This window comes from Eurypyga helias, unplaced genomic scaffold (assembly GCF_000690775.1).
Source record: "Eurypyga helias isolate BGI_N326 unplaced genomic scaffold, ASM69077v1 scaffold285, whole genome shotgun sequence".
NCBI lineage: Eukaryota > Metazoa > Chordata > Aves > Eurypygiformes > Eurypygidae > Eurypyga > Eurypyga helias.
This window is the reverse complement of record NW_010253284.1, coordinates 1-21,006: the sequence shown is the minus strand read 5'-3', so window position 1 is coordinate 21,006 and position 21,006 is coordinate 1. Positions and strand designations below refer to the sequence as shown.

At 40.8% G+C, this 21,006-nt stretch overlaps 1 protein-coding gene across 1 annotated transcript in view; it reads right to left on the bottom strand.

The window, feature by feature from the left end:
• MDN1 (MDN1, midasin homolog (yeast)) overlaps nt 1-20,073 on the bottom strand; it is a gene marked incomplete at both ends in the record, with an annotated part of 55,922 nt that extends 35,849 nt beyond the window's left edge. Inside the window, 25 exons of the mRNA XM_010152606.1 lie at nt 228-337; nt 542-923; nt 1,024-1,238; nt 1,383-1,553; nt 2,647-2,773; nt 3,957-4,188; nt 4,436-4,646; nt 5,751-5,871; nt 6,198-6,358; nt 7,092-7,225; nt 8,012-8,121; nt 8,749-8,881; nt 9,558-9,671; nt 10,523-10,743; nt 11,842-12,044; nt 12,915-13,060; nt 13,614-13,822; nt 14,965-15,081; nt 15,387-15,546; nt 16,386-16,656; nt 16,806-17,066; nt 17,179-17,268; nt 18,371-18,559; nt 19,677-19,784; nt 19,876-20,073. Of these exons, the coding sequence (XP_010150908.1) occupies nt 228-337; nt 542-923; nt 1,024-1,238; nt 1,383-1,553; nt 2,647-2,773; nt 3,957-4,188; nt 4,436-4,646; nt 5,751-5,871; nt 6,198-6,358; nt 7,092-7,225; nt 8,012-8,121; nt 8,749-8,881; nt 9,558-9,671; nt 10,523-10,743; nt 11,842-12,044; nt 12,915-13,060; nt 13,614-13,822; nt 14,965-15,081; nt 15,387-15,546; nt 16,386-16,656; nt 16,806-17,066; nt 17,179-17,268; nt 18,371-18,559; nt 19,677-19,784; nt 19,876-20,073 (4,394 nt within the window). The remainder of the gene's footprint in view (nt 1-227; nt 338-541; nt 924-1,023; nt 1,239-1,382; nt 1,554-2,646; nt 2,774-3,956; nt 4,189-4,435; nt 4,647-5,750; nt 5,872-6,197; nt 6,359-7,091; nt 7,226-8,011; nt 8,122-8,748; nt 8,882-9,557; nt 9,672-10,522; nt 10,744-11,841; nt 12,045-12,914; nt 13,061-13,613; nt 13,823-14,964; nt 15,082-15,386; nt 15,547-16,385; nt 16,657-16,805; nt 17,067-17,178; nt 17,269-18,370; nt 18,560-19,676; nt 19,785-19,875) is intronic.
• Nucleotides 20,074-21,006: the final 933 nt, after the last annotated feature.

Below are 21,006 nucleotides of genomic sequence, written 5' to 3'. Positions count from 1 at the left end.
AGTACAAAGTGTGTACAGACAATTCCTTAGTCCCTGCGAGTGAACAGAACAGCTTCTGTATTTTTCCTTGGCACCCCCACATGCAAATTGATATACTTTAAAATCAGCAACCCTTATTTCTACAGAAGACAATAAAAGCAAAGCTGTGAAGAAGAGCTTTGGAGTCTGAGCATCCAAAGTTGAAGTTTCCAATCTAAAAGAGAAGAGTTAAGTGACTAAGACGTTACCTGAGATGGGGATGAACATAGTTGCTGAACGCTTCATCTTCAATACTTTTTCCTGTATGCAACTGGGATGAGAAATTGTTTGTCTTCCATTCACACTCCAGCTGGTGCAACTAAAAAGAAAAGAATAAACCCTCCTCTGAGGTTCTGGTTTTGGTAACCTAGTATGTACATTATATTCTTGGGCATTAAAAGAAGTTCTAACTTCTCATGATTTTTAAACCAGATAAAGACTTGCCCAAGAACACCCAAGCCAAATTTCTTTGTGTTGATTTTATACAATAAATATGTAAAAGCAAACTCAGCTCCACACTCACCTCTTCTTCTGCATACTTGAGCTTGTATTCTCTCTTAACAGCTGGATCAAATCTGGTCTGTGGAAGCCACACCTGGATCTGCACCAAACCAATATTCACCCAGAGGCTTCCTCGCCAAGCTGTCTCTGGTAACTCCTTAAGACCTTCCCCAAAGAACTGCTGCAGGCAAGTGAGCAGGAGAAACAGGAATTCTTTAGGAAGTAACTCCTGATCAGTGATGCTTTTAAGAATCTTGAGAAGGAACTCAAATGCAACAGGATCCTTGAGGTAGAGCTTCTCACAGCACTCTGAATATTCTTCTTGAAGATCCACTGGAACCAGATCTACCAGCGCAGACAGTTGTCTGCTCAGCATTATTGCTTGCAGTCTAGCGTCTGTGTGTCTAGAGGCAAAGGAGTAAGAAAAGTTTACACATGGTAAGCAAGCTTCTGTAACATACCTGATATTTCAGTAACATCTACGTGGAAGAGAGGTCTCGATACCTAAAATCTGCTATTGAAGGGACTGCCAGGTTGGTCCACAGTGCTGTGCTGACTTCATGAAGCTGCTGTGCTCTCTCCAGCCATTCTCCCAGTGTCACATGGGATGATGACAGAACAGGAAGCCCACTCACATCCCACTGGCTTGTCTTGCTGCTGCTAGTTAGAATTTCAAAGAAGCACTTTGAGAAAACTGCTCGGGTCAAAATACCTGGGCCCTAAATTAAGAGATTAAGAGTTAGATTGTTCAGATGCAACTTGCACTGACTATGCTAGAACTTACAGTATTGCTTTAGAAAGCTGTTGAATTATTTAATAGGAGTATTCATCCTAGTTGTTTGATTAGTTCAGAAGATACAAACCTTCACAGAACAGTTCATATGGGATTTAGGAAAGTTCTTTTCCTCTGTTGCAGGTAGCGGCCGCCAAGTCAACCAGTAGTCTGGGTCTGTGGTGAAAGTACTGCTCCAAAAAGATGCTAGTGCAGCATTAACTAGCTGAGACCACAGAACAGACATTTCTTCAGGGGATATCTAAGAAGAGAGAAAAACTTTGAGCTGAGAAAAACTTAGAGGGAGCAAAAGAGAATCAAGCACACACACAAATAAGAGCATGATACTGATTTTCAGAAAGGATAAGGTATTCCCCAAGATCCTTTGCAAATTCACATACTGTTTGCTTGCATCTCTTCTCAGCAAAAAGAGTATACTTCCTGTGGCCTGCACCACCTCCTGACTTTGAAATATGCAGCGTGTTTACAGAGCAAATTTTCAGAACACAGCCTCCAGTCTACCACTGTGCAAAATTTCATTACAGTACGCAAGGTTGCATGAGCATTAAACAGATAAACCTACCCAGTATTCTGCTCTGAAGCATCTAAAGTGAACTTGCTGGTTTACTGAGCTTTGTGGGAAAACAACCACCACTGCGTCATACCTAAATATTAACCCACCAGAATTTCTCTGTCATATTAACTGCTCTGTAGAAAATGCATCAAATAACTGTCCCTGTCCATTTGACTTGCAACATGGACTTAAAAAAAAAAAATTAAAGACAGGCACAGGAACAGAGGCAAGTATTTTTCAGCATAAAATTACTTTGAATAAATAGATGCAACCAGGCTGACACCTGCCATTCACAGAATGGTTGGGGTTGGAAGGGACCTTAAAGACCATCCAGTTCCAACCCCCCTGCCATGGGCAGGGACACCTTCCACTAGACCAGGTTGCTCAAAGCCTCATCCAGCCTGGCCTTGAACACTTCCAGGGATGGGGCATCCACAGCTTCTCCGGGAAACCTGTTCCAGTGCCTCACCACTCTCTCCAGGAAGAACTTCTTCCTTATATCATTCAATCCATTCCTGTTTTCATAAGGCCACAGATGGATGAATGGAACAAACTAGATCATATAGAACTAGATTATTTCAGATTTTCTTGTGTTTCATGTTTTAATGTTGTGTTTTGTTTACATTTTTTTGCAGGCTCACAGTTAACCACCTTTCCTATTAAAATGAACAGTTATTGTCAGACACTGGTGGAAAAACTGCATGTCAAAAACCTTAGATATATACTGATTTTGAAGACCCTGTTGAAAACTTTTGTAAAACTGAAACTAAATAGTTCTTACTTCATTAAGGTGTAACAAGTGCCACAATCCAGACAGCTGGTGAGAAGCAGCTGGTGTCAACTTCAGGGAAAAAGCTATAAGCTGAACTAAATCCGAACGCATGCTTAGTTTTCGTCTGCTGTTCTCCCTGTAGCAGGTAAAAGAAATACAACTTAAGTAATGCTTAAGCAGGGCACGTGAAAAAGTATTTGAATAGAAAACCAAATTGTGCATGGCAGGTGAACTCACAATCACAGAACCACAGACCGGTTTGGGTTGAAAAGGACTTTAAAAGATCATATAGTTCCAACTCCCATGCTGTGAAACAATAACAAAGACTCCCTGAGAGGTTAAAATTACAGCATTTTAAACACTGGAGAAGAATGAGCACTCAAGTAATACTCAAAACACCTGCATCCTTCAAAGCTGGAAAAACCTAAATACAACAAAAGGGGAAGAAGTAGAATCTTCTGTAGCTCTAAGCTGTAAATTCAGCTAAACATACAAAACATTTGAGGGCAAGCCATCTTCCAGCTTTGTAGTTCTTGTGAAAATCTGAGCTTTGCTGAATTCAGAAAGCTACTCAGTGATTTCCAGGAGTCTCACTGCACAAAAAATCAGATTTATGGATTTCAGCGAAAGGAGAGCTCCCTTTTAAGGAATGGCAAAACAGTCAAAAAATACACACACTCGAAGCACTAACACTTCTTAACTAAATAATGTTCATCTGAACTATGAGCATACGTGCGCAGTTGACATGTGAGGCAGCATGCATGCTGGTGTACTTTCTCCACCACCGGTCTGATTCAGTCCTTCTGCAGCAGCCCCCAACAACACGGTGATAAAGACCTTCCTCTTAATTCTTGATATGAAGGGCTCATGTCATTAAAAGTCAAGTATTATATATTTCCAAAAGAAAATACTATGTACAATTTAGTACATAAAAGGTTTTAGTTTTCCACCCCCTATCAGCCATTCCACCATAAATAAAGCAATTTCTGGAGTCTAATGTGTTTACTCCAAGGGGTTTGGACTTCAGCATTCCTGTATTTGCATCAGTAAAGTTAGTAAAGAAGAAAACTACTTCCTCAGTATAACACCAAACTACTCCTTTGCTGATACTTTTTATAGCCGTCCAAGTGCAATTCTGCGGGCAGACGAGGCGTGTGTATGCATTTATACACCAATATATATGCCTATGTGTGCTACATACCGTCTGTACGTACACACACAGCTTTACACACAGACGTAAACCGCACAAGGGATTTTAGCTAGGGATTCTGAATCTCATGAATGGAATACAGGATTTCTTTCTCCAACCTTCTTCTTACCTTCTTGCACAAGCTCTGGCCACATAATCTGCGGTCAGCTTGTACTGCCAGAGCAGGCTGATGTATTCCATGGCAGGCCACAGCTGAACCCGACTGCAGAGCTGGTTTAACAGGGCAGGGTCTAACTGCCTGGCGATGGTATCCTCAGTGAACCGTTCTTCTGAGTGACTACACGTAACTCCTTCTGCTCTCAGTTGTGAATGCACCGCTTTCAAAAAAGTCTGCAGTTGACCTGTTTGACAGAGCATTAAGAGGCACATAAATGCACGTACTGTATTCCTTGCCAGGGAACATTTGAGCAACACTGAGCAACCTGGTCTAGTGGAAGGTGTCCCTGCCCATGGCAGGGGGCTTGGAACTAGATGGTCTTTAAGGTCCCTTCCAACCCAAACCATTCTGTGATTCTGTGACTTCACATCCTTTCTGTTTCTATACAGAAAGAATGGAGATTGCAGAGGCTCTTCAAAAGTGTTACCTACCCAGACTAACATCTTCTAAATGATTGGCTCTAATGATCAGGCCATCAGCTTGTAGCAATGCTTTCTTCATCTTCCATCCAGCAGCAGCAACGTTCAGACAGCACATTATTTCCTGCCATCTACTTCCTCCAAAGGCCAATCTTAGCTCCAAGATGTTAAGTGGTTTGCTGAGAACTTTTAACTGAGAAAAACATTCCATGCCCAGTTTATCCTGGAAACATGAAAAGGATATTTGAAAAAGTGGCAGTTTGTTTCAGCAGAGCTAACACCACAACAAACAAGATCTGTGACTGCAGTCAAAACCAATTTGTATTTCTAATTCACATGCACATGACTGAAGTACATGTATATATAAACCAACCTGCAACAAGAGCTGAACAACAATTCCTTAGTAGCCCTACTCAATACAGCAGGAAGACAGAAATTGAAAGTTGGCCACAATTCCTCCTTGTCTTTTTTTTGTCCCTTTATGACAAAACTACGTAGATTATGCAGACAAACAATACTTCAACATGGCAACTTGCCTAAATTAAGGGCAGTAAATACAAAAAATAAAAACATCAGAAGCTCAACTCACTTAAAAAACTGCAGGTTACACCTGCAATTTAAATACATTTGGATGACTAGAAAAATCTTCCCCAATTCTTAGTGAGCACTCAAATTTCTCCCAAGTCCCACAAAATAACTACGAGCATTTTTGAATAACTGAGTATCTTTGAGATAAGGTCATAAAAGATCTAGGTCTAATTACTAACCACCAATATGAGCAACCTACGTGACTACTTGTGCCCTGCTTTTAAAAAGGGATTTATATTCTTTCGAAAGTTTTACTGCAAGATTATTCATTTTTTATTGAATGACAATTGCTGAGGTAACTTAAGAAAAAAACCCCAAAACTGTCAAAGTTAGGAGGCTTTGTCTTGTAAGTCATCAGGCAGCCCCATCCTACGCTGTATAAAAGGAAGCACACAGTCTATTCTGTATACACACATGTTCACTAAATAAGCAAGTGGCATACTGATAATCACAAGTCTCCAGAATGGAGCAAGGAGTAATATTTTTATGCTTGGCCTGGGCACTACTCTGCATGAATAACCGCTATCTATACAAAGCATATTTAATAATAGGAGTGCTATAAGTGATAGAGCTCACAAAAAGAGTTGTACATCAACATATGCTGAAATTATGTTTTTAATCAATCTAACAAGTCCAAAGGAATGTATTTTTGCTGGCCTGGAAAGCAAGTGCTGCAAATCTTTATGATTATTTTACAGCGTATTTGGACATCACTGGAAATACAAGAGAGTACAGATACCTTAAAAGGAAGAGGTCTTCCTAGAGACTTCTGTAATATCTTCATACTGGCAGAAACACCAGCAGGATTGGCCAAGCAGCTCTGAATCTGCTGTGAAACAGACTGAATTTCCTTGGAAAGCCTTGTAGACACATATAAAAAAAAAGAAGAAAAAAGCCCACAGAGTTAGCTGAGAAGTTTGAGAAAAGGATGCTTGAGAAACTAATTTCCTTTCTTTTGTCCTTCCACTAAAGGGGTAAAAATTCTAGACAATCACTTGGGCAAGTAGAAGCCCAATGCTAAAAACCCTGAAATTTAAAAGCGAACAGCTATTTAATACATTGGACTTGCACCACTAATTCAACACAACTTGGACACTAATAGCAAACAATGCTAATTAGCTATAGTACCAAACAAAAGCGTAACTTATACAGCCATTTAGCTGGAACACAAATCAAGGGCACTCACTTGTGCTGGTCTGATCCAATAAGCATCTGAGGAATTCTGTCAATGAGATGCTTCATAACCCAGTGCCAGTGCAGAGACAGAAGCGACAGCCCTTGCGAATCCACTGTCAGTGTGTCAGAGACTGCCCAAAACCGGTCACGCCACAGCAAGCAGTATAAAATCTAACAAGCCAAAAAGGTTACACTTTTCCCACCGTCGCGTGTTACAGAATACGTTCTACTTCAAGTAAGACAAAACCCAAACCCACCATCACTTCCATTAACCTTGGGCTCACGCGGCGCTTTGCATTTAGCAGGATACAACCAGTACTCTACTCTATGTTCTCTAAAAATACCCCATGGCTCTGCCAGCAGGTGCAACTATCCAAGTCAAACCCAAGCAACCCCTGCACCAAGTCTACAATGTCATTTGTCAGAGCTCAGCAAAGTGATTTTCAAAGTGGTCTGAAAAGGGAGAGGGAGAAGTGAATCACCCTTGGGACATGCCAGTCAGCTGTCCAGGCTTGGGTATCTTTACAGAGGATAGAGGCAGATACCCCTTTCATCATCAGTGGAGAGAAACAGGCACTTCTACGGCACACTTCCTACCACCCTACGCAGACAGAGAAGGCTTGATGACCAAGCTCAGCAATGTGTATCTACATCCCAGGTGTGCACATTTATGTAAGGCAATTCCCACCCCACGCATTTGCAGGCTGAAAACCCCCCATTTCACACAGAAGAAATAAGACAGAGCACAAATACAGCTGCTGAAACAAACACGATCGTTTGTCCAGTGTCAATACCAACAGAAGCACTGTGGTTTATTTCATGGGTCCCGAAACTAAAAATAGCATTCTGCACACAATCTCATTTCACTTAACTTCCATACATAGACTATGAAAAGCCTACTCACATCGTGCATGTCATCATCACTTAAGGCCACCTGAGTAGACTTCACCCAGTGAAATGCAAATGCATCCCAGAGCTCAAAGAAAGCAGCAAGGTTGACCACGACTGCATGAGGAAGACAATTGTAACTTCCTGGATCTGAGGTTTGGGGAAGAGGGAGAGAAAAGGAGATATTGAATATTCCAGCTACATCACATGACACGTAAGGGTCTATTTCTGATCACTAGATTCTCTCTATGCTTAGGAAAAAGAAAAAAAACAACTGGAAAATATCAAAGAACTGAAGTAATGAAAGTAGTCCTTCCCTATCTGCACAAGTGTGTTACCTTTAAGCATTTCATATTAAAAAAATCCCTAATGAGGGAAGCATCGATCAATTGCTTCCGAGAAATTACATCCACTCGTTACCCAGTAGGGGCTGGACATAACAGCTGCAGCAAACGGCATATAATACACGTGGATATATGTAGTGACAGGACAAGGGGTAATGGGTTTAAATTGAAAGTGGGGAGGTTTAGATTAGATATCAGGAAGAAGTTCTTCCTGGAGAGGGTGTTGAGGCACTGGAACAGGTTGCCCAGAGAAGCTGTGGATGCCCCATCCCTGGAAGTGTTCAAGGCCAGGCTGGATGAGGCTTTGAGCAACCTGGTCTAGTGGAAGGTGTCCCTGCCCATGGCAGGGAGGGGGATAGAACCTGATAATCTTCCACCCCCAACCATTCTGTGATTCTATGGTTCTATATCTAGTTTAAGAATGATGTGTTACATATCATACTAGTCCTCATCTGACTGCTTTACACTCACACAGTCTTCTTTTTGCACATTCAGGACACACCATGTTTAAAATACACATTTCATAGCAGTGCAAATTAACCGTATTTCAAATTGACCACAGAACCGAAAGGAACAGTGAAAGTCAACCCACCTTTGCGGAAATCTAGAGACATTCTCAAGACACTATTTCTTGGCTTCTTGCTAGTAATCAAATTCTTCTCAGTGTAGCTTCTTTTTTCTCGGTCGAGAAATAATACTGCCCTGAATTAAAGTTGTTAGAAATTCAGTATCATTTTAAAGCCTCTGCATTATGAGAACAGCGAACTACAGAGTGACATTTGATATTTCACTGTATTATTAAACAAGAATCAAGGGCAGCATAACTTACTGCTTGAATAGGGCTTCTGCAAAAGCAAGCTTCACAAAGAGCAGATTATTGACCGCAGCACTCACCAGGAAGAAAAGAGCAGTGAGCTACGCAACACCATCACCTGTAGGATATGTGAGCAGCTACTGCCTTATACTTTAACTGCAAAATCTGCGTACTGTTTGCTCTTATTAGGAAAAGCAGTCCAAATCCAAAAGCAGGGCAACTATTTAAGTTTTATGTCAGAGATTTCACACTGCTGCTTCTGCTTCTCTGATGTTTTGAAGTACTCCAGCTGATACGGAATGCTAGGAGCCCTGCTTCCTGTATTAAGTGATTTGGTTTAGTTTGCGTCTACAGAAAACACTAGCAAAGAAATGAAATACCTGTCCAAAACCCCTGTCTAGTATTATGGATCACATCTATCAAAACCTAAAAACATACTCGGCAGATACCACCAGTGTTTATACAGCACTGATTACAGTCATTGGGCAGCCTTCGCAAGTATTTTTGTAACCTACCGATTCGATACAGACTTCAAAAGGATTAGGAGCTGATCAGTGTGTTCCATTTCTGTATCGAAGTTCATCGAATTTCTGATGATATCCAAAAACTGCATGTTCCATCGTGGGTCCAGAGGCATCACATGTTCATCTGGGAAGGCAGACAAGACAGGACAGTAGTGGAAACATTACACTGAGTGAAAGACAAAGACAGGACAGTAGTGGAAACATTATTCAGTGAAAGACGTTCCTCAATCCCCCTGCCTACGCAAGAACGTCAGGGGAAGAAAAAAAGGAAGCCTAAGAGGAAGGCAGAGTCATGGAATCATAGAATGGTTAGGGTTGGAAGGGACCTTAAAGATCATCTAGAGTCTTAAGCTCCCTCCCTCTAGATATCCAAACAGAAAAGCTTTATGACTGCAGGTTCTGTAAAACAGAGCAGTGAAAGTAAATTAACCAGTGCTTAGAGTACCCAAAACCGACAGCTTGGAAACTCAAGTCCAACTCCCTTTTCCTTCAGAGTACAGGCAAGATACCCAAGACCACCCACAAATGGTTGGTTTAGTGTCACTGTATGTAGTTTTCATGCACCTAATAAACTTGGAAAGGAAACGACAGGCCTGAGCTCCCAGTAAAACACCGAGGGAAGATTACAGACCTCAACATAGGTTTCAGATAGGCCAACAAATGCAGTGGAAAAAACAGGATACCTGAACTACGCAGTCAGAAAGGCAGTGTTTTCTTACACACATTTCCTAAGAGTTGCAGTGTGTTCAGAGAACAAATAAAGGAAGCAGCAATGTCTCACAAATTTTTTTCAGAAGTACCTGTCATAGTTGGCTGTAGCAACTTGATCATGTTACTGACCCCGGATGAGAGGGGACTGGCATAGAAACTACTGAGGGCTACAGCACCTGCTTCCAGCTGAATCCGCACTGCATCTGCGGGTGAAGGGGAGAACACAGAGGTGTAAAAGACAGCATTTAGTACAAATAGATAACTTAAACCACACCAGCACAGGCAGCCTGAATCTCATCTGTGCATACACTCTGGACATGCTGGTTGCTTTTATTTTGTATTAGCTCCAAGAGGTCTTAAAAGCAGTCAGAATATCATGGCCAAAAGAAAGAAATCCAGTAAAGAGTTCTAGTTAAACTGGTGATACTTCATGTATGCTGTTTTGTGAAAATCTGAGTCTGTATGTTAAAATCTTACTCTCAGTATCAGTACTGTTTCAATTGAGGGGGGGAAAAAAAAAAATCAAAACCCAAACAGATCACATAAAAGCATGCCTGTCATTAAAGTAACTGCCTTGGTATTATCTAGTTTATAGACACACTGGCCCGGAAAGACAGCAAGATCAAGGGCGAGCAATCCCATTCACGTCAGGACAATACAGTCAGAGATTTCACACCATACAAGGAAGCTGAGTGTGAGAGGTACCTGACCTGTCTAAAAACGCCTCATAAATTTAATGTGATTAATGTAACGAAGCAACTGATACCTCAGCCCCTATCCTGATTGTTTAGGCAACACAGCTTCAGGACATCTCAGTTCTGCAGTTTCCTGGCTTTTTACTATTTGTATTTTAACACCAAATAAACAGAAGGCATTTTACTGCTTCTGCTATCACTCAAAAAAAAAACCAGTGGCGCAAAAGGTGTATTTGCTTACACAGACTAAGAGGTATCCAAAAATTACTGTAATCCAGTACAAGTTACATGCATGCTTAAATAATGAAGGGCAAACAAACCAAGCCTTAGGCAAAACAGAAAGTTAAATAATTACATACCAAGCCCCTGTGGCAGATTTTTGGCTAAGGAGTTAAGCCATTTAACTCTCAATGTCCAATCTTGATTGGTTGCCTTTTCTGTGAACAATTTCACTGAAGCCTGGAGAACTTCCATTTTATCCATCCAGTCTGCATCCCTCTCAACAGCACTGAATTTGAGACTCTCGGGATTAGTGGACTCCATCATTTTTTGAAGATCTTGCAGAGTCAGAGGTAGTGTCCTGAAACACAAAGTGAAGTCCAGCAATCAAGGGCTCGAACTGCCAGTCCCAGGGAATAATATATGCTGCAAGTCAAGCTACTCTGCACGCAACCATCTGCAGGCAGGAAGGCAGCAACGCAATAATCTCTCCTCTTGATTTAGCTTTAAAGCCAGTGTCCAACTTGAGATTACTCGGGGGTGTCTACTATTAGGAACCCTCTACTGTCAAAAATTCATGCAGTGCCAGAAGTGAATATGCACAGCATTTTACTGAGAAATAATCGATTTGTGCACTAGAACGATAAGCAAAGGTAAGTTAAAAAAGATAGAAGTGTTGCTGATAAAAATAACCCAGTAGTTGCTTAGGTTCTACAATTTCATCATTATATCTTAGTACTAACTTCTACAGCTTGGTCTTTCACTGGAAGCACGCCACAGTACCTGTCCACAGTAGGTCACTAAGCAAAGCAGGCAGACTGGAAGATTTTGCACCAGTGTGGTGAAAATAAGTTATACTGCACAAGAAATCGTTAAAAGAATTCTTGCATATGGCCCCTGCACATGAGGCTTTTCAGACAGCTCTGCTTCGAGGAGGAAATTTGGTTTGGGTTTTTTTTTTTTTGGTTGATTGGTTGGGGTTTTTTCACCTGAAACTACTAGACCTAAAGTAACTGATGAATAATTGTTTACAGGGAAGCAGGAAGTACAAAGGATTATTAATGTATTTAAAACTAATTAAATGTTATTTTTTTTAAAGCTCAGAAGGAAACTGAAGTAAGATTTTTGGGGCTCTCATTTCCTTGTAAACCCAGTGTTTGTATTCACATTTTCTGCTAAATGCCTACTCCGACCTCAACTCAATGGGTCAAATGTACTTTTTCAAGATAGAGTCAAGAATTTTGGACTGAGGAGTAAAACAGTAAATAATTAAACTTGTATGTGTAGTGGTTGCATGGAAAGGTAACAGGGGCTGCAGTTACAGAGTGTGACGACCACAGTCTCTACCCACACATTTTGCTCCACTCACAGTTTTGCAGGGAACAATCACATGCCACCCGTAGTTTACACACATCTGGTTTCTTATTCACTTATTAGACAAAAAATGTTTCTTGCCTACCTGCAGTTTTTAAGGTTTAGTCTATTCAGACAGTACATTAGGAGCTGTGCGTCACTCCGGACTGTCGAAAGAAGGGAGTCTTCAGCTGCAAACAGACCTGTAGGCAGCGAGTCTGGCCACAATCCTATTGCTAGCAAGGAGTCACCCCAATTTTCATGGGAAGTCAGAAAGGAAGCATGCTTTGTAATCACTTCTAATACAAGCTACAACAAACAACCAAACAGCAGTTTAGAATCATATTCAAACAGGTATTCAAGTACAATAGCTTAGGTAACTCTTTAATTATATACATTTATTATGAAATCATTACAAACCAAGTGTTCTACAAACACTATATAACATACACAATAAGAGTACCAAAACATTCTAACCATAACTAAAATAACATACTGTACAATTAAAAATAGGAAGTGTATATTGCTATCTCCAGGTGAGAGCGTGCCTAGTGTTTCAGGCTATAGCTTTATCACTATTAACATCCCAAAATCTCAGCTGAAACTGCTAAAAACCAAGTAAGCCTGAGTCCAACTGGAATATCCCCTGGCTCCCTTATGCTGCAAAAGAGTGAGCCGCTATCTGCAAGATGTCTCACTAACCATATTTATCCCAGAGGAATATCTCAATAAGCACATCCCAGACTGACAGTCTGCTGACCTACGCCTCCCAGCGGCATGCCACCAGACGGAGAAAATGTGCCATGAAAGGATAGGTGGACAGCTTAAATTCACTGTACTTCACCATTCAATACCAAAAAAACCCCACCTAACTTCTGTAGCTTCAACTGATCTGTCAGAGAAAGTTCCATGCAGAACTGTACTGCTGACACTGAAGCCAAAAAAGGCTCAGAGACACAGAAGACGTCCCAATGCCACTTAAACCCTCCTCTTCATCACCTAACAGATTCTCGAGAGCGCATTTAACGTTGTATTGTTAATGCCTCCAAGAGCAACGTGTTCATCAACCTCTTGTTCAGGCACTTAAGAAGCAGCAGACCTCAAACACTAGACTCATGAAATTATATTTTTCATGTATTCAGACGATGTAAGAGAAGCTTTAAAATACAGGAGTTTTACCTTCTGGTTAATCTGCAGTTGTTGCGATCGGCCATAAACTTCCCAACAGGCTCTGTAGAAAGACTTGGCCAACCCAAGGCCCCTCTGTATCTGCTGCACAATTAAGACAGCGGCCTGAAGCAAAGGCGACAAAGATGACACACAACCTGAAAGACACACGGCATTTAGGGTGGTATGAGTGTTTAGTAATCGTCAGCCCTTTAACCCTCTGAGGACAAACACTGTTTCAGACCCTGAGAAGATCCAAACCAAATTAATCCTGCCGGGTCCTGAAAATTGACCGATTTCTTCCTAAGGTTATAACAAAATCTGACAAGACTGTAAATAACTGCTGAGCAGCTCAAAATGAGACATCAAGCAGCTGAGATGAATGAAACTCAGTGTCACCTTACTACAAAGAACTTCTTGAGTAGGCCTTGTGCAAAACATGTCTTTTGCTGATTTTCTCTTAGAGTACATTGCCTTCCCTACAGCAACAGACAATATCTGATGTCTCCTGACAAAGCACTCCCGTTACTGTCTTTTTATGATTGGGCCTACTTACTGAGAACGCAAAAAACAACCCAAACCAGCCTGATTAGACTTCTATGCCTTCACTTATACTGGGACATAACACAATAAAATAACCAAGCTTTAACATTAAAGCGTTAATCCAAATGTATGTAATGAGCCAAAAATACTGAACAGAATGTTTTTTACCTGCTATTGCTGCCTTGGTTTCTGAATGTACCGCCACCAGTGCATCACAGATGCTATCTCCCACTAAACCCAACCCATGCAGGAGTAACTTCACATCCAGATTGTCCAACACATTCCCATCATTCTCTCCAGGAATGTAAATTTCAATCCCACGATTCCGCATGGCTCTGGATATTTCCCCATGAACAGGATCCATGGAAAGGAAAAGCCTGTTGGATATTAGAATAAAACAGTTCAGTTAGAAGGCACCTACAATGATCATCTAGTCCAACTGCCTTACATTCTTAAGATGCAACTTAAAGCTTTAAACCAGCACTCTGGGGACACCAAATCTGCTCTTTCGTAAAGTAAATTCATCATAAAAATGGGGACACCAATATCTAGAAAGCCACAGAAATCTACTGCTTTAAATGACATACTGCACGATTTTTAACTCTATTATATGTGAGCTACGTCTATTTTATCATTTGTCTACTGAGGAAAACAATTAAGCTAGACCTCTGAGATATAGATGACTTTAAAAAGCCCTAGCAAGGGCTTCAGATAAATTTCTGCTGTTTAAAAAAACCAAAGTATCCAACACCCAAGTAGTTAATACTATCAGCAGACATCTCTTAAAAGCATGAAGGAAAAAAACATCTGAGATCCAATTAAGCAAAAATGGGTTTCTGAAAGTCAAAGGTCTTGCTTCCAGTTCAGAAGAACCACAGCATATCAGTCCCCAAATTCTTTTAATGAATTTATAAAAGGTAGGAATTATATAGAATACTCTGTATGTTCTCCTCCTATCTCCCCCAGACACTATTTCAGGTCTGAGGGAACACAAAGCTGTCTGTCTGGTTTTTGGTTTGATTGGGGTTTTTTTTCTCCCCTTTAAGTTCTGTCATTGCAGGAAACTCAAATTTATGGATGGGATGGAAAAAGCTGTGAAGAAAATTATGTCCATATACCAAGCTTTTATTACCAACATATCTGAATAGTTCACCACCTTCAACACATGTATCCTCAACTCCACTACAGTGAGACAGGGAAGTGCTGAAATCCTAAATTAGAAATGGAGAATCACGGCAGAGGGATACTGCTATGAATTTTCCAGTGTAATAATCTGTGCTGTAACAGGGATACAAAGCCAAACCTCTAACATGCTCATCACAGTGCAGTTTTCTTCCTAGCCAGCCAGTGCCACTACAGTACACGGCAAACTGAACAGCATTCAAAATGCCAAAAAGCTGGCTCGCTGCTCGTGGTTTTTTTCTAAGCCTGCCATTAGGTGTGGGTTAAAAAAAAAAAAAAAAAAAAGGAGAAGGGGGGAAAAGGGAAAAAAAAAAAAAAAGGCAGAAAAGCAACACACCTGAAGTTTGGATGAGGAGCTATGGTAGGAATTGTGCCATCTATCACACCTCTCTCACTCATGGAAAGAACACCTCCCGGTTCAAGCAAAGCGTTCAAGCGGTCCAGCACAGAAGGGCTATATTCAAAAGAAATTTATATGGTTATAGGAAGGCAAAAATGTGATCCTTTTCTGATCTGAAATCAAAATGGTACCAAGCAAAAAGCCAAACAGCTAGTTTACATTATAAGGTAACAGGAAAACAATTGACTGCTAAGTGGTCTAAGAAGGAAGAGACTCTTCCAGAAAAGAAGTTGTTACTGCTCTCACGTAATGTTACCAAATACAAAATGTTCAGTTCTGAACCCCACAGCAAGAGACAAAAGTAAACCAGGGAGGTCAAGAGATTTACTCAGTGAAACGAGGCCGCTAAAATCTCTTACTTGCAGAAGTTAACGTTGTCCATCAACAGCCAGTCTCCAGACTGCAGGGCCTGAACCAACATCCCATCTACCCACTCGAAAGTGCCGTGGCTGTTCCGGTCAGCAGCCTGGACCTGCTGCAGCTTGAAGTGCCGGAACTCTTCTACCAGGTGAGCAAACTCTGAAACATCAAGACTTCCATTACTCAATGCAACTTCCTGTTCCATTCCAGAAAAATAGTAGTTATTTTGTTAACAAACATGTATGCTTCCTACTTTTCAGGGGAACGTAACGGCAAAGGCTCCAGCTCTTCAAGTAGCCTCCCACGAGCAAAATCCATAAGGACACAGAGGATTTGCAAGCACAGAAAATGATGAACTAGACTGACACTTTTCTCTCTATAGAGACATTTCTCCATCCGTTCTCCAACATTAGATGAAGTTTGATGGACATTAATGCCATATTTCAGGCATTTAAAAAAAAAAAGCCAGAAAAAACATCACATATATTATTCTGCTGACATTTGTAAAGCTCAGCTGAGCAATGCTTCAGAGAACAAATGCAAAAATAGAATATCTAAATTCCCTCTCAAGAATACAAGATAAGAGCTGTATTGCATCATATGTTGAGTAGCTCAGTACAGGAGAACAGGAGTGTGGCCTACTGATCGCTACCACACAAAAACCAAACTGAAAGAGCCATCACCAGTGTAACCTTTTCAAAACCTAGGTTGTTACATAAGTAGTATGAAGCGACAGTACTGACTACAAAACCCACCTACAAAACACCCTCAAGTGTTCTTAAGCTTTCACTGCACCCCTGGAAGTGTTCAAGGCCAGGCTGGACGAGGCTTTGAGCAACCTGGTCTAGTGGAAGGTGTCCCTGCCCATGGCAGGGGGGTTGGAACTAGATGGTCTTTAAGGTCCCTTCCAACCCAAACCATTCTGTGATTCTGTGATTCATGTCTCATTTTCTTCAGAGAAACACATGGTATTACTTCAAATGGCCCACCATACATACCTGCCTTTGAGTAAGAATTTATTTTGTTGTTTAGTCGCTGGATAAGTACAAGTATTCCCTCCAGTTTGCTCACTAATTCAGCGGTAACACTTCTACCTCCTTCACCCAGAGATTTGGGTTTGTAGTTCAGGATGAAGTTGCTCCAAGCACGCAGCACCAGTTCGGCGTCGTCCGCACAGATTTCTGTCAGGAGAAGGCTGTCCCTTACTAGCGTGCTCACAGCATTCTCCACTTTTTCCAGCAGGCACTGCCAGGGCCTGTTGATATCGACCTGTAAATGGGCCAATATGGAGTTAGTTCACCCAGAAGACACTGGTGCCTAAAGCTCCATTTGATGCTCAAACACTAAGATCACAGCGGACTGGCCACCGTCAGTTAGGTAGGACGGAGGAATTGACATACTACCCAAACAGTATTTACCTGTTCAAATCCACCCAAGAGTTCTGTTGTATCCATGGCACTGTTCATTGCCATGATTTTCAGTCGATGGCCGGTCAGATGGGCCAGCAGTTCAACGAGACTGGTTTTGCCGACAGCTGCCGGGCCCACCAGGATTACCATCCAGCTCATGTGAACGCATTTCATTACAGACTCGAGGGACTGCAGTGAATGGTGCAGAAGTGAGAGACTTCTGCGGGGACGAGGAATGTAGTTGCCACGAGAAAGAACCGAATAACCGATCTGGAAGGGATGAGACATGCGTGGGTGAGTACTCAAAGAAGCAAATGGGAGCTCAGCTGTGCAAGGGGCTTCCTTCTCTCTCCACTCACAAAACTTCCTGTCAACAGCTTACCTGAATGTTATATGGAGTGATGTGAAAGTCTCTGGTTCCTGTATACACCTCAGCCTCCTGGCCAAAAATGTCTCTAAATATAGATATAACCTAAAACAATTCAAAGAGCAAAAAAGAGACTTGTCAGTCTTAAGTCACTCGTTGGGCTGAAGATTTACTTCTAAAGCAGCTGTCCCTCTCAGCTCCACAACCATGTGATAGTAAGTTATTCAGTCGAATCACAACTGTCACTTCCCTCAAAGTGCGGCGAGCCATTAAAGCGAGCGCGAGCTGCCCACGGCAACCCCTTCATTAACCATGCTTTCCCACGACTTGAAATACTGTAAAGCAATGTTTCTGTTTAAAAACTGGGAAAGAAGTCACTCCATAAATGAGCTCTTTGATAACACACAAAAATCTGACAATACTACAGGAAGGGGAAAGTTAACCCATAAGAAAAATATCCCATCGCATACAGTCAGTAACTTCAGTCTTACAATCTGATTGACTTTCATACCATTTAGATGTTGTGAAGTTAATCAAAAGCAAAGGAATTCCAGGCAAGAAAGACAAGCCAAGGTGGAATGACAACTGCAGTGAGTGTGGTTTATTAGAGGAACCTTAAGCAGTGAATTTAACAGGACAAGGAGAGCAATTTGACAGGCAGATAAAGAGAAGTGACAGATAAACAGAAGTCAATAAAAAATCCAAGTCAGAACAATATTAAAATGTTGTCGGGGAAGGGCAGAATTACAGGACGTTATTTTTACTTACTATACTGACACATATGCCTTTTAACCATAAATCAAAAAATCTCTCTGTATCCAGTGCCATTTCTCTTCTCTGCTCCCTATCTTCTCTTTCTCAAGAATATTCATGCAAACCATGCCACTTCTGGGAGAATGTTATTATTTAATACAGAATCACACAAAAAAATGTTGTGTCTTGCTCTATTTAAGTGCTGTGTTATCCTACTAGCCTTCATTCACATCAGCTTTCTGCTTTCATACTAGTAGGTAATTAAACTGATATATTAGATGACAAGGGGGGGCAGGTACATCTGTTAAACATCAGAACTCCAAACAAACCCATGTTTCTTTTGTAAGAGGTAATATCTATAACTGAATGGCAAGGCTCCTTAAACTTTACACTTGGATTTCTAGAAAAACTTCCTGACAATCTGAAGAGCAAGGAAGGAGAACACAGGGCTCACCTTTTCTTTGTCTTCCCTGGTTCTCATTCTGTCTCCGTATACCAAAAATACATGCTGGCCTGGATCGTAACATCCTGGTGACTGGTCAACAAGCATAAGCTGGCACCAGCGGAAAAGATCACGCAAGTTGAACTCCCAGGGTCCTCCTTTCTGTCCCCACTTTTTTTCAACCATTACTTCTTTGTCAATCTGGAAAAAGTAGCAATTTAAAAAGGAAGTGTTTTATTCCACCCATGTGCTGGTCTTCAAGTATTTATTTTTTTTAAATTGAACTGAACTACTGCCTTTGGCACTGCTTACAGGACAGAAGACAACAGAATGAGCGAGCTGTATTCAGCTCTCTGAAGATGTCAGGGAATTAAGATTGATTTAGTTTGTCTCTACTATTTTTCTAACACTCAGCTCAATTTTCCTTTTTGCTCTTGCAATCTATTATTGCAAGTATTCAGTAAGATGCTGCCCACAAAACATTTTATGTAAGGCCACTTTCTTCTAATATTACTACACTTTTCTTTTTCATGACATGAAGATTGACTTTAATTTCAGAAGCATTACTGTAAGTTTCTTACTGTCAATTTTATATCCTCCACTTAGTGCAAAATGGCAGCATCTAAGCCACAAAAGAACTACCCAGTTGATGTTTTGCAATTAATGCTTGCTGAAAACCTTTTACATTAGCAAAATCTTAAATCCAAGCATTTCTGAATCCTTTGCCATAGACTAATCCTACCAGGAAACTTTTGCCTTTTATTGGTGTCCCAGTGTTCTAGAAGAATGTCCGTTATCCTTACAAGCTTCTGCCTCTGTAAAGGTCAGATGCTGGTCTCACTAACAACATCCCATAGTAGAGACCAGATTAAAAATTTGGAGCAGAAATACAAATACACATTTCAGTTCTTGTTAAGATATAGCTCATTTTGTTTGTGCTTCATGAATAATCCGTGTGTGCAAACCCATTATTTTCTCAACTCACTTCCTCAAGCTACCTGTGCCACGACACTACCAAACCATAACTGTTTCCGCCTTTTGTTCTACAAAGCCTCTTAGATATATGAATACATGTGTACATATATGTACATATTCTGTGAAAGTAATGCTTCTGCAGTTATCAACCAAGTATCTGATTGTACTGGTACAAGAATTCAGGTGGGTTTTAGTGTTCTTTACTTTCTTCTGCATACACTTCCATTCTAATTTTACCCACAGTTCTCTAAAAATGCCTGGCAATTTAACACTGGACTTCATTTTTTAAATCTTACTGCATTGTACCTACTGCCACACAGAAGGCATTAAGATATATATTTACCTTGTTATTGAAAGCAACCATTTTAGCAATAATATTTTTATCAATAGCAGGAAACAGTGTATTCCCAATAAACTCCATATCTTCTGCTGACAGCGGATCGACATAGACCTGTAGAACCAAAAGCATGCTGACTGTTAATATAGTCAAAGAACGACAAGACAGGATCATTACATAGCTTAAACCAAACAAATAAGCTTGCCTGTGTAAACCTATTAAGAAAGGACTTGGGCAGACCCTTTCTTCCACCTCCTTGTCTGTACGGATTCTGGCATCCGAAAATCTTCGTCTTCTTGTGCTGTACGTGAAAATTCATTCCCAATTCTGGAACATAAATCTCCGCTCTGTGGTCAAAGCAAGCATTTAGCCCCTCTAATACAGACTGAGAAGCCAGATTCAACTGAGGAAAGAAACAAGAATACAGTATTACTGCTACACAACGTACTCTATTACATAATCTCTTAGTCTGGGGTACACAGAAGGTAAAATTCAAACCCCCTGCTGTTCTAGCAAGGTCACATCTATTACCTCCAGCTAGACTGCTATGACACTGGAGAAACAAAACAGTAACCAACACTTTTCCTTCTGTTCACTTGGTATTTGTGCTGTGTTTTCATCATGATAACCAAACAATTCTTCATTGTGAATGAAATCTGCATGTTCAAGATGTTTCTTCTGAACTTATGTTCCTACATTTGTGACATTTGGAATGGATTGTTTGTTTGCTTGTTTTTTTTAAATAAAGGCAGTCTGGTTTATTTAAATATTGTGGTTGTTTGAAGTGGTACTCTTCACAATAGGAAAAAAAAAAGGCCTACAAATAGCAAAAGAACTTAAGGATTTGCACTCTGCAACAAACAATGCACAATGCCAAGTGAGCTCTGTGTGTGCATATGCTTGACAGCACCTGCCACGTGGTACACACAGAAACTTGCGCTGGCAAAACGGAACTCCTCTTCACCTCAGTTTAATTAGTACCCAACACAATCTGTGTGTGCATATGCTTGACAGCACTTGCTACGTGGTACACAAAGAAACTTGTGCTGGCAAAATGGAACTCCTCTTCACCTCAACTTAATCAGTACCCAACACAACGTGTTAGTCCCAGCAAAACACCTTTTATTTCAGTGAAGTTCTATCCATATAGATTTTGGCACGTGTACCAAAAATTCTAAAACACCTTTTATTTCAGTGAAGTTTTATCCATATAAGAGCACGTGTACCAAAACTTCCGTTGACCCTCTTCCCAAAAACTCCCAAGTGTAAATCAAATCTATCCTTGGCTTTCTGCAGTAATGTAGACTGGGATTCAATCCTTGTTCTCTTGTCTAAA